Source organism: Epinephelus lanceolatus, chromosome 5 (assembly GCF_041903045.1).
Source record: "Epinephelus lanceolatus isolate andai-2023 chromosome 5, ASM4190304v1, whole genome shotgun sequence".
Classification (NCBI taxonomy): domain Eukaryota; kingdom Metazoa; phylum Chordata; class Actinopteri; order Perciformes; family Serranidae; genus Epinephelus; species Epinephelus lanceolatus.
Window position 1 is genome coordinate 1,304,386 of NC_135738.1, and position 24,422 is coordinate 1,328,807.

Here is a 24,422-nt window from a genome sequence, read left to right on the forward strand (position 1 = left end):
GCAGAAGCAATCAAATGAAAAGCTGTTTGTGTTGGGATCCTGTGACATCACCCTGTTATAATGACAACCTGCTCGCTGCACATCATCCCTTACATATAATATAATATGTTCATTGTGACATTACATGCAGCTAGTGCAGCTCTGAGGTTGAACTCCAGGTGGTGATGTGGGACTACTGCAGTACTGTGTGCATGTTAAAGCACCGTGGTGGTAAAAGTACTACAATCACTATAATGTGAACCAGTGGTTCTCAACATGAGGGTCAGGGCACTGTGGGGGTCATGAAATAACTCAGAGGGAGTCTTTCATATATGTTGATATATTAATGTCTAACATGTCAAACATATACCATGTAACTTTTATGTCTTCTTCTACATATTAAATCCTGCAGGATGAAGAACTGTTCATCTAAAACTACAACTTCTTCTTCTTTACCTCCTTGGTGTTGGGAAGCTGTCGGAGCGATGGAGGAAAACGCCCAGAGGATCATGGGAGAATGAGTCCAAACACAGGGAGGAAGCAGACAGATGAAGGTGAAGTGATGATGATGATGATGACTGTACAGTATGCTCACTTAAAGGAGTAGTTCACCCCAAAATGACAATGTAGAAAGAAAGGTTTCATGATTTCATGTCTGATACACTTAGAAAATAATGAGCTGCTACTTTAAGCTCTCTGATTGGCCGGCTCTGGCTCACCACAGAGTCCATGTAGGCTTCCGTCCAAATGATGTCATGGTCATGGTTGATGACCATTGGCCGGCTGAGCACGTGCAGGTACTCCATGACGTTCTCCTGCACGTCGGCCAGCGTGGAGATGTGTGTGTAGTAACCTGAGAGAACACACACACAGAAACATGCAGTTTATAGAGAGAGAGAGAAACACACACACACGCGCGCGCGCGCACACACACACACACACACATTCAAGCGCACACACCTTTGTTGTTGCAGGCGATCCACTTGGTGTTCTGAGCGAAGGTCATCTCTCTGCCGATCAGGTAGGTGAAGACTCGCACCTGAACAGAGAAACAGTTTGTTAACCCTTTGTTGTTCTGGATTCCTCATCTACAGAGTTCCTGTCGTGTTTCAGTCACTGTGGGCGTCAATCAGTCGGCCTTCTCTCCAATATAATGGGACTAGTTGGCACTCGGCTTGTGGTGCACTAAGCACGAAAAAAGAATACATTAGAAAAACTTAATATAAACATCTCTTTCCAGAAATCATAACCCGGTTCATGCAGGATCTATTTTCTTTAAACTAAACTACACCTGCCGACCAAATCACTACGCAGAAGGAAGCCGGCACCTGCTGCTAGCTCACATAGCACCACTGAGCTAGCTAACGTTACAGCTCAGCCGAGGAGGATGTCATTAATGTTTACATGTTTGATTGGATGCACGCTCCCTTCTGTGTGGTGATACGGGTGAAGTTTGGTAGAAAGAAAACAGCACGTTCGTGATACTGCTCACAAGAAATAAAGGCCTGCGTCTGATATCTATTCAAATAAAGGCCTGGTACCCTCTGCAGTTGGCCCCAGCTATAAATGTGCACACAGACACACATGCTGGTGCTAAACATGCCCAGTCTCATGAGCTCATGTCACTGGTGAAAGGGAGCTGATTTTGCAGAGAAATCCCAGTTAACGTGCGGAGAGATCGTCTCTTCTCTCTGACCCCCAGTGCTCGTCCTCACCCTGCGCTCAGGCCAGTTGAACTCCTCAAAGACAGACTCAAAGTCCTCCATGGCTCCGTCTGTGATCAGCATGATGGCCTGGTTACACATGCTGCCCTGACCGTTCACCCTCGCCTGCACACACACACACACACACACACACACACACACACACACACACACACACAGACACAATATAAGAACTTACAGGTGTCACAGTGACTGTGAAGTGACCTGTCTGCATCACATTCAACTCTGGATTTGAGTTCGGCAGGCAAAGCAGGGCCAAAAAAAAGTTTCTCTGAATTTCAACTGGTTTTACAAACTGCATATTTGAATGTGTATATACACACACATCACATCCTCTAAGGCTACATGCTTTCTAACTTCCTGTAGGAGACCACAGCAACAACATGTTAATATTTAACAATACAAAAATAATCTCAGAGCTTTAAAGTTTTGTTAAATGAAGAGCTTAATTTCTTCTTGCTCCTGTGATCATCACGGGACACAAACCTCATTTAGTATTTTGAAGGATTCCTTCATGGCGTTCTTGATCTTCGCTTCACCTTTAACATGCAGCTCTTCCACCAGCAGCTTAAAGTGCTGAGAGACACAGAGATAAATAAGGTAAGGTAAGGTAAGAACAGTAGAGCATAAGGTAGAGCTTTATTTATGCTGCGGGAAATTGTTGTTTTAGATTTTTTTTTGTCGTAATTTCAATACGAAGAAGGAAAGAGTGAAACTATAACAAATAAAAAATACAATATATTGCAATAATGTTTGTATTTTTACACGAGTAGAGAATCTGAATCCTTGTAGCTCTGAGATCAGACTGCAGAGCACTGGACAGAGGATGACCTGCTGCGGCTTGACATGTCAAGAAGTAGGCTAATAGGTTGACCTGAAAATAACGTTGAGGGGCATTCCTCTGTGTGGTGTGTGTGTGTGTGTGTGTGTGTTGGCCGCTAAGACGCCTCATCAGCTCTTTAAGCCTCCATGAAGCAGATAATGGTCTTACCTCTCTGTTGTCCAAGTCGGCCTGGACCAGAGTTCCTTTGAAGCACGGCTCCACATACCGAACGTAGTCAGTGTACTGCAAACAGGAGGACACAGGTTCAAATCCGCAGACCAGTAACAGCAGCCTCCCGAAGGATGTAAGGAAACTAAGTACATTTACTCAAGTACCGTACTTAAAGGTGCAGTGTGTAGGATTTAGGGGGATATACTGGAATATAGTATAATAAGTATAGTTTCCTGCTTGGCTTTTAATGTTTAACTGCTTTATTCAGTGTTTTAACCAGTTTTAATGACCAGCTCTGTTTGTTTAGGAGAGGAGGAGAGACCTCTGTGGATAATTCAGCTCCCGCTAAAAACCTCCTCAACAATCAACACTGAAAGAATCAGAGCCAGGAGAAGTTTCAGCTGGTTGCAATCTGCAATCCTCACCGCTAGACGCCACTAAATCCCCCTAAATCTTACATGCCGAACCCTTGAGTACAAACCTTAAGTATTTGTATTTTACCTCCAACGCTCCTTTAAATTCTACACACTGGATTTATCTGAGAGCATTAGTTACTTTGCAGATGAAGATTTTTACACAGAAAACATACAAAGGTTTATAAAATATGATGTTATGTAATAAATGAATTTAACCAGCAGTTTATACGAGTACAGCTGAAAAATAATGTGACACCATTACATTAACATTTCATGGTTTCAGCTTCACAAACTTTTCCTCTGAATGATGTTAATAACTGTAATGTGTTAGTGATAATGTTGAGAAGGTGTCACTTTGGGCTCTGCGTCATTGTGACGAACATTTCTCACTGTTTTCACTAATCAGTCGATTAATGGAGGAAATAATTAGATTGATCCATGATGAAAATAATCATTAGTTAATGGTTCATAATCAGCTCCACCTGAACCAACTACAACAGTACACTCCTGATTTCACAGTAATTATCTGATGATATGTGGGATGAACAGATTCTGAAACTCTGGGCCAACACCAATGTTTAAAACAACAATTTAGTTGATAGCCGCTGTTTTTGTTGCTATTGATTCCCTCTGTCGTGCCAGGGGAAAAAGAAATCTACATTTTAAAAAATGACTGAAGTGTTTTAGAGTCATTCGTCTTTAAATGAGCACAAATTCAATAAAACACATTTATTTAACACGTTTAATAAAACTTTCGTTCACAAGAAAAAAAAACTGTTTTGAAAGCCTTCTAACGATAAATAATATCTCATACTTCCTGCTTTAATATCTATATTATTATTATGTTGCTGTGAAAACGTCAAATTTCTCTTTCACACAACTGTATTTATTCAAGATTCTCATCAAAAATAAATTTTACAAGATTGCATTTGAACATATCATGAGATGGTTATAATTTACCTTCACCTAATACTCATTTTTACTGAATAGAGCTTGAACACATCATCAGTGCAACCTCTGTTAGCACTTAGTTTTGGCCACTGGCTGCTAACAGCTAACGCTATAAATATACATACATATATAAATAACAGTAGTAGAGTCACAGGGGACTTTTTTCTCATTACATGCTTTTGCTGCAGGAACAGTTTCAATGCAGGACTTTTATTTGTAGCTAAGTATTTTTACAGTATCTGAGTACTTCCTCTACCACTGCTGTAATGTCAGACTGTGTTTGGTTGTTGAAATGTGTGTGTGTGCGAGTCTTTTTGTGTGTTTGTCTCACAGCAATGACGTTGACAAAGTCGTTCTCTCCCAGTGTGTCCAGGATGGTGTTGATGGTGTGTTTGGCGATGGTCATCTTCAGCCCCTTCATGCTGCCGCTGATGTCCACCATGATGATGATGTCTTTGGGAGACGTGGCTGCCTGGATGTACCTGAACACAACATGACAACAGACCCAGTACCCATTCATTTCAATGTTTGTGACGTCCTCTTGTTACACGCTTTATTGCACTATCAAACACAGTGACTGATCAGATTTGACAGTATATTGTCTGAAAGGTGTTATATAAATGATATATCATTATTATTATTATTATTATTATAATCTCTATAAACTCCACATTATTGATAGAAACAAATAAAATGTGTCACTCAGAGTTACAGGCAGCAGCTTTTTCCAGCTCAGCTGCAGTAATGCGGCGTGACGTGGCGTTCAGGGACATATGCAGCTCTCTGGTATTATTTAGAAATGCATGAACAGTCGCATATGGTGCCATGTGGGCAGCAGTGACCCGGCTAAGGAAGGAGCTTATCGTCTTTTCCAGAGGATCAAGACTCTGGTTGGCCGCTGCTCAGCCGACACACAGCCAGCAGAACGAGCGCCTCAGACTGAAGCTCAGTGTCACACAGGCAGTTTCTCCTTTTATGTATTAATAATCATTTCTGTTGTTACATGGCCGTCAGTTTTGAGCTTTGCTTTTTAGCCTAACAGACACAAAACAACAAACACACTGTATCAGAGGTGTTGACTCAGCTTGATGGTCGCTTTGGAGGTTTTACTTTGTCATTTCTTGTTTATAAAATATCAGGTTAAACGTCTTTCAGTTGGTGTTTGTGAGGATTTAACTTCCTGTTCCTTCTTTCAAATCATTTTACCGAGTTTGACTTCAGGATTTTAGACACTTTTCTTCTTCATGCTATATAAGTTTGCAGCATTTGGGACTGTCATTTGTTCCAATAAACATCTGTCTATTTTAACATGTGACAGATCAACGAACAGGACGGCAGATATTGAATTTTAAAGTTTTTTTTAAACTTTGTGAAGTCCTGGTGTTGTGAGTTTCGAGACAGAGGCTGAAGATATGTTGTAATATTTATAAACTTCTTTTTAAAAAAAACCTACAAAACAGGCAAAATTCAAAGTATGATGTCGTTAATGTTTCTGGACTTTATGCTCCTGTTTCCAAGCTGCTGGCGTGCTGACACCTTTACTGACAGACTAAACTGAGCGACCAGATTATTACTGAATATTATTTATATCTGTAAACAAACTGAGTTCAGTGTGTTCATTCAAACACAATGTCTGAGCTCCACCAGCTGTATTTAAAACCAGCAGAGAACGTCATCTGTTGTTTTAAATAATGCGTGTTTAAGTAGTGGGATCGAAATTTTTAACCAGGCGTTTTGAAAATGTGATTCAAGTTTCATCTTTATGTTTATTCGTCATGCTAGCAGGTCTGTGACGCTGTACTTTTGCACAACTGTGCTTTGAGCTGAATGCTAACACTAGCATACTAAAATGTTCAGAGTGAGAAAGCTAACATGCTGAAGATTAGCAGGGATAATATTTACCATGTTCAGAGTGAGTATTAGCATGCTAACATTAGCTTATTAGCAGTAAACACCAAGTCCAGCTGAGGCTGATGTGGATGTCACCAGTTCTGCAGATATTTGGTCATAAACCAAAATATTGGGCACATTAAAAATGCTGACCTGATGATGGCGCTAGATGAAAAGTCAGAATCACCAATGTTGTTACCATTCATCCTGAATGTAACATTAATATGTGAAGCACATTTCATCACATTCAGTCCAATAAATGTTGAGATAGTTCCTTTAAAACATCAAATGTGAACCTTGTCTGGTTTTTATGTGAGAAGATGTTGGTGGACTGAACTCACCAGTTCCTGTTCCTGCAGTCGAAAGCTGCCACACCGTTGGAGTCTGGAGTCCATTTAATACCTGACAGAGACACATGGAGTCAGTTCAGATCGACCTCTCAGATACTGCTGATATCACTGTCTGCAGTTAACATGGAAACACTCAGAGATACAACAAACTACCAAAGTGTCAGCAGATTATGTAGGCTGTATAAAGACACCATCACACATGCATGAATTAACACTGGCAAACATTCACCTCCTGTTCACTAACATTCACTGTCACAAAGGGTGGAGGCAGAGCATCTTTGGTGAACTCTGACCAGCAAAGTCTCAGCTGCAACCACTATCTAAGAGGTATGTGTGGAACGATAGGGATGCACTGATTCATCAGCCCAACATTGGTATTAGCCGATATTCGCCTTGTTGATGGGGGCGGCTGATGTTTTTCTGTGGGTTTCCTCCAGGTGCTCCCACATGTTCTCCCTGTGTCAGTGTGGGTTTCCTCCAGGTGCTCTGACATGTTCTCCCTGTGTCAGCGTGGGTTTCCTCCAGGTGCTCTGACATGTTCTCCCTGTGTCAGCGTGGGTTTCCTCCAGGTGCTCCGACATGTTCTCCCTGTGTCAGCGTGGGTTTCCTCCAGGTGCTCCGACATGTTCTCCCTGTGTCAGCGTGGGTTTCCTCCAGGTGCTCCCACATGTTCTCCCTGTGTCAGCGTGGGTTTCCTCCAGGTGCTCTGACATGTTCTCCCTGTGTCAGCGTGGGTTTCCTCCAGGTGCTCCGACATGTTCTCCCTGTGTCAGCGTGGGTTTCCTCCAGGTGCTGTGACATGTTCTCCCTGTGTCAGCGTGGGTTTCCTCCAGGTGCTCCCACATGTTCTCCCTGTGTCAGCGTGGGTTTCCTCCAGGTGCTCTGACATGTTCTCCCTGTGTCAGTGTGGGTTTCCTCCAGGTGCTCCGACATGTTCTCCCTGTGTCAGTGTGGGTTTCCTCCAGGTGCTCTGACATGTTCTCCCTGTGTCAGTGTGGGTTTCCTCCAGGTGCTCCGACATGTTCTCCCTGTGTCAGCGTGGGTTTCCTCCAGGTGCTCCGACATGTTCTCCCTGTGTCAGCGTGGGTTTCCTCCAGGTGCTCTGACATGTTCTCCCTGTGTCAGCGTGGGTTTCCTCCAGGTGCTCTGACATGTTCTCCCTGTGTCAGCGTGGGTTTCCTCCAGGTGCTCTGACATGTTCTCCCTGTGTCAGTGTGGGTTTCCTCCAGGTGCTCCGACATGTTCTCCCTGTGTCAGTGTGGGTTTCCTCCAGGTGCTCTGACATGTTCTCCCTGTGTCAGTGTGGGTTTCCTCCAGGTGCTCCGACATGTTCTCCCTGTGTCAGCGTGGGTTTCCTCCAGGTGCTCCGACATGTTCTCCCTGTGTCAGCGTGGGTTTCCTCCAGGTGCTCTGACATGTTCTCCCTGTGTCAGCGTGGGTTTCCTCCAGGTGCTCCGACATGTTCTCCCTGTGTCAGCGTGGGTTTCCTCCAGGTGCTCTGACATGTTCTCCCTGTGTCAGCGTGGGTTTCCTCCAGGTGCTCTGACATGTTCTCCCTGTGTCAGCGTGGGTTTCCTCCAGGTGCTCTGACATGTTCTCCCTGTGTCAGCGTGGGTTTCCTCCAGGTGCTCCGACATGTTCTCCCTGTGTCTGCGTGGGTTTCCTCCAGGTGCTCTGACATGTTCTCCCTGTGTCAGCGTGGGTTTCCTCCAGGTGCTCTGACATGTTCTCCCTGTGTCAGCGTGGGTTTCCTCCAGGTGCTCCGACATGTTCTCCCTGTGTCAGCGTGGGTTTCCTCCATGTGCTCTGACATGTTCTCCCTGTGTCAGCGTGGGTTTCCTCCAGGTGCTCCGACATGTTCTCCCTGTGTCAGCGTGGGTTTCCTCCAGGTGCTCCCACATGTTCTCCCTGTGTCAGCGTGGGTTTCCTCCAGGTGCTCTGACATGTTCTCCCTGTGTCAGCGTGGGTTTCCTCCAGGTGCTCCGACATGTTCTCCCTGTGTCAGCGTGGGTTTCCTCCAGGTGCTGTGACATGTTCTCCCTGTGTCAGCGTGGGTTTCCTCCAGGTGCTCCCACATGTTCTCCCTGTGTCAGCGTGGGTTTCCTCCAGGTGCTCTGACATGTTCTCCCTGTGTCAGTGTGGGTTTCCTCCAGGTGCTCCGACATGTTCTCCCTGTGTCAGTGTGGGTTTCCTCCAGGTGCTCTGACATGTTCTCCCTGTGTCAGTGTGGGTTTCCTCCAGGTGCTCCGACATGTTCTCCCTGTGTCAGCGTGGGTTTCCTCCAGGTGCTCCGACATGTTCTCCCTGTGTCAGCGTGGGTTTCCTCCAGGTGCTCTGACATGTTCTCCCTGTGTCAGCGTGGGTTTCCTCCAGGTGCTCTGACATGTTCTCCCTGTGTCAGCGTGGGTTTCCTCCAGGTGCTCTGACATGTTCTCCCTGTGTCAGTGTGGGTTTCCTCCAGGTGCTCCGACATGTTCTCCCTGTGTCAGTGTGGGTTTCCTCCAGGTGCTCTGACATGTTCTCCCTGTGTCAGTGTGGGTTTCCTCCAGGTGCTCCGACATGTTCTCCCTGTGTCAGCGTGGGTTTCCTCCAGGTGCTCCGACATGTTCTCCCTGTGTCAGCGTGGGTTTCCTCCAGGTGCTCTGACATGTTCTCCCTGTGTCAGCGTGGGTTTCCTCCAGGTGCTCCGACATGTTCTCCCTGTGTCAGCGTGGGTTTCCTCCAGGTGCTCTGACATGTTCTCCCTGTGTCAGCGTGGGTTTCCTCCAGGTGCTCTGACATGTTCTCCCTGTGTCAGCGTGGGTTTCCTCCAGGTGCTCTGACATGTTCTCCCTGTGTCAGCGTGGGTTTCCTCCAGGTGCTCCGACATGTTCTCCCTGTGTCTGCGTGGGTTTCCTCCAGGTGCTCTGACATGTTCTCCCTGTGTCAGCGTGGGTTTCCTCCAGGTGCTCTGACATGTTCTCCCTGTGTCAGCGTGGGTTTCCTCCAGGTGCTCCGACATGTTCTCCCTGTGTCAGCGTGGGTTTCCTCCATGTGCTCTGACATGTTCTCCCTGTGTCAGCGTGGGTTTCCTCCAGGTGCTCCAGCTTCCTCCCACAGTCCAAAGACATGCAGGTTAATTGGTGACTCTAAATTGTCCGTAGGTGTGAATGTGAGTGTGAATGGTTGTCTGTCTCTATGTGTCAGTCCTGTGATAGTCTGGTGACCTGTCCAGGGTGAACCCTGCCTCTCACCCAGTGTCAGCTGGGATAGGCTTCAGCCCCCCAACGACCCTCAAGAGGATAAGCTGCTACGGAAATGGATGAATGTATTTAAATAATTACAGTAGTTAATACATTTTTAACGACTAGTCTAAAACTGACCGGGGTAGATCCTGAAGAAGCCGGTGGAGCTGCCAAAGAACTGCCAGGTGAGCGTTGGATCCTTCTGGAAGTTACTGATGAAGACGTCGTTTAACGCCTCAGAGTTGTAGATGGCGTTGAGGATGTTGGGATCTGCACACAGAGAACAGAAACATCCTGAGCAAAGCTTAACTTTACAGGAAGTGTTTGTACATTTCAGAGGCAGAGCTGGCGACCTCTGACCTTTGTTGTAGACATTGGTGGGAACCTGGATGTTGCTCTGCTGCGTGTTCACCAGCAGGTTGTTAAAGTGTTCGTTCTCCTCCAGGGGGAACTCTCCGCCCAGCTCCACGTTGTTCCCGTCCTCGTCCACCGTGTTGATCATCATGGAGTTGTAGTAATCAAACTGTTCAGGAGACAGGATGTAGGACATGAACAGGTTCCTTTCAGAATAAGGTGATGACTTTTAGACAAAGGAGTAAATATCTATCCACCATAAATTACCTTAAATATCCTGACGACATTACGTGTAGGCATCTCTCCAAATATAAATGAATAAGGACAAATGATGGGATTTTATGAAGCACAGTGGGGAACACAACTTCAGTTTAAAATAATAAAAAATTGTAATAATACGTATTATAATTACACAAAATCTGTGTCAGTTGTTATTACCTGACACGCTTAGACCTCCATACACAATGTTTGATACTCAGTTTCTGTACCCCTACATTCACCTTTGGGGGGTACCCCTCCTATAAAGGGCTGTCTCCCACCTTACCTCTCCCTTTTTGCTGTTGTGCTTCATAGGAGAGGTAAGTGACATTGCTCTTGTTTTCTGTGTTTTAGAGCTGTTAAGCTGTTTATAAGTTCATTTTCCAGCCTAAGGTTATTGTATAATATTGTGACATATTCCTGAGTCACCTAATTTGTGTAGGGGCTCGAGTTATATGGTCGTAATTGACGGAGGGTTTTGTTTTTACTCTTTCTGTCAGTTGTCAGGAATAAATGGAGATCAACAGTCTGGGCCTCTTCATATCAACACAACGCAGACAACACTAGAGTCCACCGGGTACATAAACCGATCAGCCAAAACAGTCAAAACACTGACAGGTGAAGTGAATAACATTGATCACCTTGTTACAATGCAATGCTCTGCTGGGAGACCTTTGGTCCTGGCATTCATGTGGATGCCACCTGAAGCCCTTCACCAACCCAAACACTGCTGTGGGCTAGGTAACCCCCCTCACAGCAACGGTACTCCCTGATGGCAGTGCCCCCCAGCAGGACAATGAACCATGCCACACCACAAAAGCTGCTCAGGAATGAGGAACATGACAGAAAGCTCAAGGCATCGACCTGGCCTCCAAGTCTCCCACACCTCAATCTGACTGAGCATCTTGGGAAGTACTGGTGCCCCACCTCACAACTGACAGGTCTAAATGATCCGAAGCCAGCACCTGGCCGGGTGCCAGACACCACAGGACACCTTCCAGAGAACCTGTGTCCATGCCTTGACATGTCAGAGACATGTCCACTCCAGGAAGGCCTCACCGTGGATTAGGGGTGCCTCAGAGGTACCAGCACGTCCCATGGGGGACAGCCCGCCATTCCGAACCACCCCCACTCCGAAACGGATTTTCAAGTCCATATTGAATTTCCTGCATCAAACACTGCCGCCCGCTCTCCGGCCGCACTCGCACAATTCTGAAATTTGCTGTACTACAAAAGCTTGAAATGAACGTTCAACTCATTGTTTTTTATTGAAAATATGTCACTGTCTTCATTTTTTATGTATAATTTCGCTAGCAGCAAACACATTAAAAAGGAGACGCTTGTCAAGTGTTTTTACGCGCGCTGTCCGTGGTGCTGAAATCCCCACTCCCGGTCGCACATGTGGATACGTGTTGATTGGAGGCACCTGTTAATGAACTGCAGGCGTTGTCCCCAATATTCAGAATAGCGGGGCCTTGAGAAAAAATGGGAAACCCCGCCATTACGAAGAATGGAGGTCTATTTTCGGAAAGGCGGGGTGTCCCTGTCCCATGGATGCTTGATCAGATTTAGATCTGGGGAATTTGGAGGCCAGGTCGATGCCTTTAGCTTTTTGTGACGTTCCGCAGGTCATTCCTGAGCAGTTTCTGCAGCGTAGCATGGGGCATTTTCCTGCTGGGGGGCCACTGCCATCAGGTAGTGCTGCTGCCATGACGAGAGATAGTTGATCTGCAGAGGTTTCTGGGTGGGTGGAGAGCATTAGGTAGCATGAATGTCTGGAGCAAAAGTTCCCCAGGGGAACATTGCATTGTAACAAGATGGTCAATGTTACTCACTCCACCTGAGAGCGGTTCTAATTTTTTTGGCTGATCAGTGCATATTCACTTAATATTCAACTGTTAAAAAGTCTTCCATTTATCTTTTGGTTTTTATGGAGTTGGTTTTACTCAGAAATTCTGACCTGAATTTGGTGCGAAAGTTGAATGAAAACAGTAAAGTGTTCCTTATACATATGTTTATGTTTAGAGAGAATTTTCCATTTGAGCTTTTATTTTGATAAATGCAACCTTGCTGCTGTTTTTTTTTATTTAAAAAAAGGCCCTTTGATAGCAGGTTTTTAGAATTAAAGTCACTCCTATCAGTTCTACTGTACTGTATAAGGTGTTATTTTGCTTAAATGTTGGCTGCAGCCCAGCACTGCAGGTTAGCAGCATGCTGTCATAAACACAACAGCTCCTATTGTTTTAAAAAAAATCAGATTAACGAAGTATCAGTGAGGTTGTTTGACAGGAGAGAGACAGAATCATCTAATTAATGAGCAACATCTACCAACTATGTGATTACTGCTGCTGAACTGAATGCTGTGTGCTGTTAATATGACCTTCTCATGCTACACTGTATGTTTTTATATAACATGTTAGTGTTATTCTGTGTGCAGTTTGGTTGCTGCGGTGTTGACCCAGTTTCCTCACAGGATCAGTGAAGTTTGATCTAATCTAATTTCAGGTGTCAGCTGAAGCTTTAAAGCTTCAATCTGCCGGTGCCTCTGATCGGGGTCAACCCTCTGTTCCCAGGGTCCTGTGTCTCTTGATAGAGACTATCATTGTGACAGATTGGTAAAGGCTAGGTTCATAGTTCAAACTGCAAAAGCATGAGGGCAGATGTATGTTTCAAATGCAGTCTGAATGGTAAAAATCTGTTCAGTAACTGTGGAGATATCAGCGTTTAAGTGGCCCAACAACGCCCAAACATTCGAGGGCGTAGGTTTAATGAAGTATAAAATCAGTAGGCTGTAAGCTGTGGGTGATTTCAACACACTGACCCATGGACACATCACTGAACATTGATCGAGGAGAAAAACATTGCTGAGAACATATTCTTGTGAAGCCAGGCCATCTCCACAGTGGTGTGTCAGCGCTACAGAAAGATCTGGAATCACTGATTGCCTCTCTGCTATGGGTGTGTTTGTGTTTCTTTAAACCAGTCACAGTATTCTTGGGCGGCACTAAGCCCAGGATGCAGTGATGGTGGTCTTGCAAAACAGTGTCAGGTTGAACTTGGTTTGGTCGAACATTCGCACGTGAGGAGGCGAGCACTGTCTGTAAAATGGCTCCACAAAAGAAAACGCTACAGAAAACATTGTTAGTCGTATGTCACTGTGTGATTCAACTTTTAGTGATATAAGAGACAAACATAATTTGGTAATCAGACCTATAGAGGTGAAGCCAGACTGTATTTTAGCTTTAGAGGAGCCCACTGAACCTGTTAAAACTACAGACGGTTTTATGGCTGCATGTGGCTCTGGCAGAACGTTATTACATAAGAGAAGCTCATGTGAAGTGAATGGATCGGTACATGTTGTTTTATTCATTGTAGATCTTTACAACAATTCACCAAAAAAACAAAGCAGGCATGACTCATTGAGCGTTCCAGATCTTCATCAAAAGTTGCCATTTTCAGCCTGTAAGTTGCTCAGCTCGGAGGTTGGTGTTGTTGTTGTTTTTGTTGTTTCCCGTATTGAAAAAGTTTTGGAAATGGTAACACGCAGATAGCGGAAGGAAGGAAGGGAGAGTTCCGGCCTAAATCAGTGGCCCAGTGGCAGGTTTACAGCCACAGTGTGCACCCCGTGAGTCAGACTACTGAAAATATAAAACCTTTTGAATCGTCTCTTTGATGTGCCAAAGTATGTTCCCCTCTGATCTGCACACATTTAGCATGCTAACGTTAGTGATTTCATTACTCTGCAGTTTTAATCATGAAGCAAAAAGCACACAAAGAACTAAAACATAAACATGACCAGCTGGAAGTGACCTTTAAAAACAAGAGCACTCACCGTTAATGAAGCGTTGAAGTCGTGGTACAGGTCAGCGTCCTCTGCAGACTCTGCTAACCTCTGAGACGACAAACAGAAAAGTCTTTATGAGTCGTCTGACTGCAGTGGGAAATAAAAACATGTACCATGTGAAGGACAATCTGCCTGTGAACATCCTTTATGACCCCATAAATAAAGTAATGTTTCATCATCATCATCATCATCATCATCATCATCACCACCACAGGTTACATCAGACAAAGGGTTGTGGGAAAACAGAGCCGTTAAACTCTTAAAACCCTCTCATTTCATTTCAGTATTTTTATTGCTAAGTATTTGACAAGAAAAAGATTCCATCATTACATTCTTACTTTACATTATTCACAGTGTTAAATCACAGAGATTTATCTTGTGACATCTGAGTTAAATTTGGCTCAAATGATCTCAGTTCAGTGTTTACAGGCAGAGACAAGACAGTCTTTGATACGTTGTAAAAGTAGTGTTATTTTATTAATGTACTGACAGATCTGCATTGTACATGGACCTAATGTTTTTACCTGATTATGTTGTTCTGTTATAAACTCTAAAGGGCAAATTCACAAAATGATTCTGCAGCTTCTGCACAAATGTAATTCTCACAGCACCCACAATAAGAGAGATGCACTGTTAGCAAACAGCCTCCTGGTGCTCCTGTGCTGTTTTGCACATATTTAAATGACTTAATATTCATAGATTTTGCAGATGAGCCTCACTGCAAAAAAAGTCTAGATCATAAAGGTCAGTGCTGGCAGCCACACACGGTTACAGTGAAATTATTACCATCTTCAGAGAGTTGGTAGGAACTGAATCACACTAACAGACTGAGATATTAAATCCCAAATATGGTTTCTCTCAGTCATGTTTAAATTCTTCACCTTAAGTTTTGAGGAACACCTCGGTACCTCGTCGGTCAGGACCTGTAGCTCACTGTTTTCTCCTTCTCTCTGTCATTGTTCTGTCCACTGTGTTTTTGGCATTTATACCACATGTGAGCCACATAGAAAACTGCATTCAGCACTGTCATATCATGAGAGTAATTTCTTTTGTGAATCAGACCTGCCTGGCTCTGATGTCTGGTCTGACAGGTGTTCTTTGGTAAAGCAGGAAAAAGTACAAAAATCAAGGTCCCAGAAATGAATGCTCCTAATCACGCTAACTAGGCTGATCAGTGTTTCTCAGACACCAATGAAGACCTGGAGTTGATGAAGTAGCCTCTTTGTCCTCACCTTCACTGACTTCATCTTGCTTCCCAACATTCGCTCAATCTCATCAGAATAATCTTTCACCAGGTCGTTTCCTTCCAGCTCTACGATCTTAATGATGGACTCCACATCCTTCAGTTTCTGAGAGGGAACAAACACAGATTGTTAAACATACCAGAGCTCTGTATATTTGCACAAAGTCAGTGTGGACGTAAGCATTGTTCTTCAAAAGAGCAGATGTCGTTTGTCTCTCTATTGATTTTATGTTTGTATAATAAAACAGGAACCACTGTTACTCTACTGTTTGTCTTGTCAAAAAGATCTTCTTGATAATGTCATCATTATTAAACTGACCACTGGGGTGATCTGTGAATGAGTTGTAAAGGAATATCTGTTGTTTGTTGTGTAAATAAAAGCTGGGGAGGCAGAAATCTGAAAAAGACAACAACAAAAAGGTAACAAGCTCCCTTGTCCTGCAGCTCCGCCCTCTCTGTCCTAAGCCCCTCCCATCAGATGACCACAGGCAGATGCACCCACTTCACACAGTAACCCAGTGTGTCCCACAGCCCACTGCTCATTCTCTCAGACCCTCCTTGCCGGCTCTCTCTCTGTTTATCAGACCACAAATGAATCAAGAATTAGCTGCGAGCCATCCCATGGTGCCTCAGCTTCCCCCCCACTGCTGTGGAGTGCTTCCTCAGGAGGAGAGCAGGCAGAGGCTTTGGGGACGAGCCTTCAGTTGCCAGCTGGAGTGGCTTGAATTCAACCAGTGCAAACCCTCAAGCCACTACGGAAGGTAACAGCAGTTTGTAACAGCAGCAACATAAAGTTTTCTGATCCGGGGCTGTCCATTGCCCTGGAGCGGGAGTGTGCGCAGGGTGGATTCAGGTTGCTGTGGCCACTGACTCAGGGTCTTTCTACAGAGCTGCTGCCTGCTCTCCTCTCAGCCAGAGGTCGGTAGCAGCAGGGACTGAGGCGAAGGACACACTGTGATTTAAGTCTCAAGCTGTTGTTAGCTAGATAAACGTGAACTTGAAGCCGCAGCCATGAGTCTTTAGCACAGGTTAGCAGAAGGCAAAACTATTACCAACATTTTTTCTTCATATCTGACACACTTCGCTGATAGTGATATGATTTTCCAGATAGTGAGTTTTATAGTTTATCGTCAGACTGTCTTTTAAGTCCCGTCTCCACCAAACCCTTTCAGTCCAGCACCTTTGGAACCAGCAGTAACCCTTCAGACATGGTACCTAGACCCTGGGTCTGTTCAGACAGTCCTCTTAAATGTGGGCGGGGTTGTTGTCACTCACTGCTCCGTCCAGCACTCGCTGTATTTCCTCATCAGCGGTGACACAGATGGAAGTCTGCACCTGGTTTATCGTCCACAGAACGAGGCTGCACGCCCACATTTTCACAACAAAATAGAACAGGCTGCAGTGAGAGTCTCTCTCCATGGGATATTTAAAAATAGCAGCTTTGTGCATTTAGTCCTTCTCAGGCAAGCTCAGGGGTTTAGTGTTGTGTTACGTCATAAAAACTAAAGTGATGGTCAAAGTTGTCACAGTGAAATTTAAGGTGTGCTGATGGATTCACGTCATCAACTCATGCATTGAGTAACATTACAAGTTAACGTTCCACCTTAAAAGTTGCCGGCAGTCGGCCCAGTGAATGAAGTTATTTTTTTTCAGACTCCAGCTGCTGTGAGAGGCAGCAAAACATCCTTTCATTTTATAGTTACAGTTTACTAATAAAACTCTCCACAGTGTGAACAGTGGTTACATGAGCCTCAAAACCAGACACAACTCAGCCCTGAGCACAGTGAGCGTCCTCTACTGACCAATCAGACTGCAGTGTTCACAGCTCCACCTTTTAGTACCAGATCTGTGTGCTAGGTACCCCAACAGAGGGGGGACCAAACATGGGGACGCTAAGGAACGCTTCTGTTGGGACCATCCACAACTTTACACAGTGGGAACAGAAACTACTGAACTGAACTGCTCGGTGGAAACGGGGCTATAGTCTGCCTTCCTTTTTTGGGTTGCTTCCCAGTGTAAGCAGTTGTTGCCGATGCTGGAACAGCAACTATCTCTGCAGGATTCTCCGTCATTGACTCAGCCACGACATGCACGCCAATGTGCATTTGTAGTGAAGCCAATAGCAACGCCCTCTGTCTGAAAATAACCTGTGATTGGCCAAAGTCTCCCGTCACAGGCTAGATTTTCTAAAGGCTGAAAACAGAGCAAAGAGGAGGTGCAGCAGACTAGTTTTCTCTCAGACCTCCTAAATTTCAATATCCTTAATGTTTATTATGGGATTTTTGGCCAGTGAGGACAAAATCAAACACAGATTTGAATTATTCTTTAATTCTTTTCAATCCAGGCAGTGATCTTATTTTATATAATAATGAACTGCTGTTACTCCACGACTTGTGTTGTTAAATTAAAGTTACTTTAGGATTTTTCCACACAGTAATTGAAACAGATGAAACAGTGGAGCTGATCTAATGCTGTTGGCAGTTTGGTTTGTTTCTGTCCTATAATTGGGACTGAAAGACTCACTGTCAGATTAGCTGCGATGTGGAGATGTGTGTTTTTGTTTTTGTTCTTACAGCGAGGCTCTCCGAGGGAATCAGGTCACTTTCTCTGGATCAAGGAGCTCGAGGTAGATCAGCCAGCTGAGAGCCAGGAGGAACAGCCCAGTCTGGTTATTTAATCACTCGATTAAGTCATTCGCTAATTTCAATTAGTCCAAGCAACCCACTTACTGACAAGAATACATGAGCAGAGCCAAACGTTCGGTGTTACCTCAGCAGATGTCCTGTTTCTGGTCTGCATCCACTCACACACACAGTATAAACTGTATATACTGTAGTTCTCCCCTCGCTCGGCTCACCATGATCCCAGGAAAAGTTGTACCGAATGGTGTTACAAAGAGAAGAGCACCCAAAAAATAAAAGCATATCAGTCCAAACAGACTTCGAGGCTGTACAAAGAGCAAGAAAGGTTATAAACCATCTGAATAACATCTGGTATCCATTTGTGGGCACAGAGAAATTCAAACACAACTATTTTACTAAACTATCACTAAACAAAGCCTGCAGACACAAGAAATCTCATCACGGGAGGTTTGATGTTTCACAGTCTTTAGTTCACACTGATATGCTTTCATTCTATTGGGTGCTCAGCTCGTCTTAACGCCATTCGATGGAGAACTTTTTCTGGGACCACATAAACCCTAGGGAGGTGAGGACAACATACAATTTATTTTGTTTTCGCATGAACTATTACTTGAACTGATGCAAGATTTTCGGGGCTGATAAATCTGGTGTTTTTGAACTGGCGTCTCTTTTCTGTAGCAGAAGTATTCACGTTTTTAAATGAAACTTTTTGCAGAAAATTTAAAAACAACTGTAATACGGCCACAGGACAGGTAGGCCTGCTCTGATTTTAGAAATTTATCAATTTATCTGCCATGTTTAGTCAAATATATATAAGCCTGTGAGAACCCTGATGGCATCACTGTGACACCATCTGGGTTGACTCCAATCAGGCATGGAGAGGCTGGCCAACATATATCCAAACAGGACTGATTCAGGTGTGACTATGTACACATGCTCCTGTAATGCCCACAATAATCAGAGTTGTGGGCTGCTATATTTGAGACATTAGTAATGTACTGGGTAAAACAGTTGACCCTGACCCCCTCACTGCCCTCTTTGCGCCCAATATGGCCAAGACTGCACAACAGATCCTTGCTTTTACGACCTTACTCGACTGGAGACTCAACAACAGTGCATTAGATTTAGAGAATCAGATTCTCTCTGAGGAGATCCCTCACAAAATTTGGCAACCCCTCTTAGGGAGGGACCCAACCTCTCAGGACTGGAATCCAGGAGGATGGCTAGGAGTGGGATGGGAATTATAACAGATATCTGAGAACCCTGTTTCCTTCACTGTTTTTGTGAATACTGTCTATTTTGTGTCAAAACTAATAGAGAGAGTTGAAAAGAAATTAGACTTGAAGACGACAAAGTTATAGAAGAAAGTCTGTTTTACAAACAGGAGGTGTAGAGTTTGAAAGATGCGGGTAGTAGTAGTGGTAATTTATTCGTCCATTCAACAGAACATGATATTTACATACATACAATTAGGATTTCTATATTAAGTATGGTTGAAAAGGAGTAGGCTGAAGCAACAGCTTATTATTGCCTACCCTATTTACAAGAAGGAAAGTTACAGAAACAGAACAAGATAACAGGATGGCACAGTTTTAAACAATGATTTGGGTCGGGGTTGTTTGGAAGAAATCAGACTTTAAGCAAGAATCACTCTGACTTCTGTCTTCAGGGAAGTTTTTAATATGTAGTGGGCTCTTAAAGGGAAATGTGGGTTTATTTGAACATGTCTCCTATCGTCCTAAATTTGTTTCAAGTGACTAGTGACATAAAAATAATAGTTAGCATGTTAGCCGTTAGCCTAGATACAGCCGGGGTGCATAGTAGCGTCAGACCTGTTAAAACATAAGTGAACGGGCAACCTTCAAGTGCAAAGTTAGTCCACTAAACAAGCTTTTTCTCCACAAAGACCGCCTCATATCGTTAGGATAAATGTCAGAGAACATATAGAAAACGACATGTAAACGTGTTGTCTTACCTTACCGGTGTGCTGCCATGTTTGTTTACCATCTAGCTCTGCTTTCCAAAGCACGGCCGAAATATATCTTGGGAGCTCTAGATAAAGCCCAGCTGGATACTACTCCAGGTGGAGGTGTCTCGTCCTCGGTCACATCCAGACCTTGAAAATAAGGCTGCAACCGGTCCCATTCCTTGCAACAGAGGCATTCCTCTTCTGTGGGCACTGGGGCACAGCATTCACAGGTACACCACCAATCTCCAGAGCTACGCAGCCTTGCAGCAGCCATTCCTCCTCTCTCGTCCTCTACCTGTTGCGCCTCTCTCTCTCTCCTCCTCCGTTCTTCAATTTCACGAAGCTCTTCGTCAGTGTATTCTGGCTCAAATAAATAAGGGCGGCCATCAAACTCTGCAAAATCAAATTCCTCCTCCACAAAGTCAAAATCTGGCAAAAAGTCAGCCATTATTCTATAAATCTTTCATAAAATAAATGAATGAACTTTTCAGGCTACTGTCCGGTTCTGCCTTCCAGCTGTTGCTGCTTGTTCTCGCGAGATTTCAGCCGCGCTTTGGAAAGCATAGCTAGATGGTAAACAACAAACATGGCAGCACACCGGTAAGGTAAGACAACACGTTTACATGTCGTTTTCTATATGTTCTCTGACATTTATCCTAACGATATGAGCCGGTCTTTGTGGAAAAAAAGCTTGTTTAGTGGACTAACTTTGCACTTGAAGGTTGCCCGTTCACTTACGTTTTAACAGGTCTGATGCTACTATGCGCCCCGGCTGTATCTAGGCTAACGGCTAACATGCTAACTATTATTTTTATGTCACTAGTCACTTGAAACAAATTTAGGACGATAGGAGACAGGTTGAAATAAACCCACATTTCCCTTTAATGGGAGGCTCTGAAACTGAAGCTAATATTTCTGTCAGCTCCTTTTCTCCTACACAGATAAAGCAAAGCCCACCGTCAGCCGGTGATGTTTTCTTTTTTTAACATTGTGTATCTGATACTTATATTCACCTGAATGTTAAATATGTATGTGACACAATAAATTAACAGCTGTGGCAACTAAATCTGACACACCTTATTTTCCACCAGCTTTTTCATCCAAATGAAGCTGTTGAAAACTTCAGTCAGGAGGAAGTTACTTTTGCATATTTAGGTCTTTAAAATATTTCTTCCAAACATATTCGAGACGTACAGAGGAGTCGTCTCACACTTGTGACTGGACCACATCGGGCTCTGTGGCAGCAGACAACAAACTTTTCACTGATAGTCTCAATAAAAACAACAAGATGGAACCAGAAACTGTTTGCAGACGTGTTGCCGGGTGGTTTGTTCTCACTGCAGGAGGTGGCTGTGTGTTTGTGAGAGCAGACAAACTGCAGACTGCCTGTGATAAATCTAAATCTGACAGATAAATGGATGAATGTCTAAAATCAGAACAGGCCACAAATCCTGACGCCGGTAAAGAGGGCTCGGCCCTCAATCTGGGCATTACCATGATCCCTGAGTGTGTGTGTGTGTGTGTGTGTGTGTGTGTGTGTGCGTGTGCGTGTGTGTGTACTAAACACACATAAATACACCCACACAGACAGACGCTATCACACAGACCGACACTCTGCTCCCACTGCTCTCTGCTCCCAGTTCAACCAGTCTGGTGGCCATCGGACCAGTTTGAGGTTCAGCTGCATTTCATGAGTTTCTTTTACTTTTTTCAGTCTAATACAAAATTACATCACATCATCTGATGACTCTAATCCAAAACACAGCGTCATCCTGCTTTAATGTTTAAAGGAGAATCAACCAAAAAGACTTTTTAATGCCAGAAAAAAAAACAGCTTAATTTTTTGTATTGTTCTTGTTCTCATGTGTGACTGTCACAGTGTTGGCACAATGTACCTTCAAGCAAAGCCATTTAAAAATGTCAGTGATCTTAATCCTTCCTGCAGCCTCTACTGTATCTAGCACAGGTGGTCAATAATCAATAAAAAACAGAAACCAGCAGCAGGAAACAGACCCAACTGATGTGAAGCTTCAGCATTCATCAGGTTTCTCTCTCTGGCTTCATGAAACACGTCTACTTCTCCTCCTGAAGTTGAAAGAAACTCTGAGGTGGTGAAGTGGGATCAGCTGCTCATTCTGGAAGTATTTTTCCCAACAGCAAATTACAAATTTTACTTTTCAAGATTTCCTCCATGTTTGTTAACACAGAAACAGGTCGTTCTGTGAAATAGGCGCCTTTTGCTTCCAGTAATCAGCAAAAAAAATTACTGTATCTTTCCCCAAAATATAAAAACAAATTGAAGTAAAATAAATAATATTCAATTCAATCAAATCATGTTTAGGAATTTATTCTTTGACCTCTCTACTTGAGCTGGACTTTTATTTTGTAAATTTGCCAACCTGCTCAGAATTTAACTTTTAAATGTCACCTGACTGCCATCCTTTACAAGAAACCTGCTTCATTTACCTTCTGCAGCAGCAGAGAGCCGGAGTATTTGGTGGTGATTTCTCGAAGCTGAGTGGAGAACACAGACGCCCACTGCTGCACCCTGAAACACAGACGGACGAGGAGTCAACAGCGAAATACAACATGAAGGATGAAACCTACAGGATACAAGAATACAGCATCAGACTGGTGGTGAACAAGTTAACACAACAGCTGTAAAGTAAATAATGCCTGCACTGGTACTTTTTATTTCCATGTCATTACGAACATTTGGCCCCTCACACGTGTGATTAAAGACACTGAAAATATGCAAAATTATTGCAAACATCCAAAAAGGACAGCAAAGATGGAGAGACACAAACAAACAAACAAACAAACAAACAAACAAACTTAAAAACAGACTAAAAGAGTCTAAAGACTAAAATGCTTTAAAGGATTAAACTGAACCATTTTTGTAAAACAAACGTTTTATTAAACTGCACACTGAGGCTCATCGAAGCACGTTCAAGTTAAACAAGAAAGCAGTGTTTGCTGGACGGTTTGTATCAAACGACTGAAAACAGCAGCAGTGGTGGTTAAGAGTGGCAGAAATGGTTGTAGTGGTGTGTGTATAGACCTTTTCAGAGCCAACGTCACAATGACGTCAGTTTGTTAGCTGGAGGAGCAGCTGCCTCTCCCCCACAGGGCTGTAGGCTCCACAGGAGTGTTAAAATGTGTTTGTCTTGTTGTGTTATTGGGAGCCAGAATAGAAGGAGTCATGGCTCAAAACCAGCCGCCACTGCCCGTCAACAAAAACAAAGACAACTATGGTTAAATGTGATAAGACCAAAGGACTGGACGGAGGCCATCATCAAAAATGCTCACATGTGCAGCGCACACTTCATATCAGGTTAGGGAAAAAGTATTTCCTGTTGTAGGGATGAATAAGGTTATGTGTATTAAGGGTTATCATGTCCACCTCATCAGAAACTGGGGAGGGATTAAGAGGAATATTGGATTTCTCTGCAACGCTAACTTTTTAGCACATTAGCTAACGTTAGCTTCCATAGCAAAACAAACAAGTGTGGTCCTCCTTTGTAAGATTGGCTTCCTGTGACATCATCCATCCACTGAGTGAGAGCATACGGGTCGGCCAGTCTGGTCCCGTTGGTCAGTGTTTACTTATTCAAGTAACACTGGCGGTCCCGGAGAGTGAGTGACCTGACATGGTGCGTTGGTAAATTCAGTCTGACGCTCTACACTAAAATGAGAGCCCTGTTGGTGGAAGAAACGCAGCGTTATATTTCTACATGAATGAACCAACGCTTAAGTTAATCACACATTCACTCCGCTCGGCGCTCTGCTGCTCCGTCTCCACAGACAGAGTGCGCTCTGCCAGAGTGTAATGGTGGCAGTAGAGATGGTTAAAGAGGCAGTTTGGACTTTTTGAAGTGGGGGTGTTTGAGGTACAAACTCATATTTAGTGTATTTTGTTGGTCGAAACATCCCCGGCTTGGAGAAGCAGGCAGGCGTGCTGACACAGGTGTTAGGTTATACAATGTCCTGCTGTGGACGCGTGCAGCAACAAAATATATTTTAGCCACCTTAAAAAAATCAGTAACAGTTTAAGTGTACGTTATACTTAAAATACAGAATATTTTTATCTGGCTGTCAGACAACCTTTTCCAACGAGGAAGCCATTAACGACTCTAGCTCCCTGTCTCTGCTTACATCAAAGCCAGACTCCACAGACAGTGGTTTTAGCTCTGAACACAGGAGCTGCTGGTCTACCACTGCCTCCATCATTTATCATTCACTTTGGTGTTCCTAAACTAACTCTTTTAAACACCAAAGTCACACATTAACACAAACTATCTAACTGATCAAGGCAGCAGTCGACCAGCAGCTTCTGTGTCCAGCTGCGTTAAACCACTGTATTTGTTAATGGAGTCTGGCTCTGAACAGAGCGATACAGTGACTTCACTTTGGTGTGTGACATCGCTGTCTGCATCAGGGTATAGTGACTATCACTGTTGCTGTGTTTATGTTTCTATCTTCTTTTTTACATAAACGTTTACTGAAACACTTACATGTGAAATTTCCACTTCCTGTCATCAACTTGTCGTTGTTGTCAATTTGTTTGTTGACTGTAATAAAGTT

At 43.9% G+C, this 24,422-nt stretch overlaps 1 protein-coding gene across 1 annotated transcript in view; it reads right to left on the reverse strand.

Annotated features, from left to right (window-relative positions):
* The window catches only part of LOC117261994 (voltage-dependent calcium channel subunit alpha-2/delta-4-like), a 98,849-nt gene that overhangs the window by 65,349 nt on the left and 9,078 nt on the right, over positions 1-24,422 (reverse strand). Inside the window, exons 2-14 of the mRNA XM_078167564.1 lie at positions 22,305-22,386; positions 15,217-15,333; positions 13,973-14,032; positions 9,889-10,051; positions 9,667-9,798; positions 6,296-6,356; positions 4,396-4,546; positions 2,695-2,769; positions 2,190-2,279; positions 1,695-1,808; positions 940-1,018; positions 699-832; positions 436-453 (exon numbers count right to left, since the gene is read on the reverse strand). Coding sequence (XP_078023690.1) covers positions 436-453; positions 699-832; positions 940-1,018; positions 1,695-1,808; positions 2,190-2,279; positions 2,695-2,769; positions 4,396-4,546; positions 6,296-6,356; positions 9,667-9,798; positions 9,889-10,051; positions 13,973-14,032; positions 15,217-15,333; positions 22,305-22,386 — 1,276 coding nt within the window. The remainder of the gene's footprint in view (positions 1-435; positions 454-698; positions 833-939; positions 1,019-1,694; positions 1,809-2,189; positions 2,280-2,694; positions 2,770-4,395; positions 4,547-6,295; positions 6,357-9,666; positions 9,799-9,888; positions 10,052-13,972; positions 14,033-15,216; positions 15,334-22,304; positions 22,387-24,422) is intronic.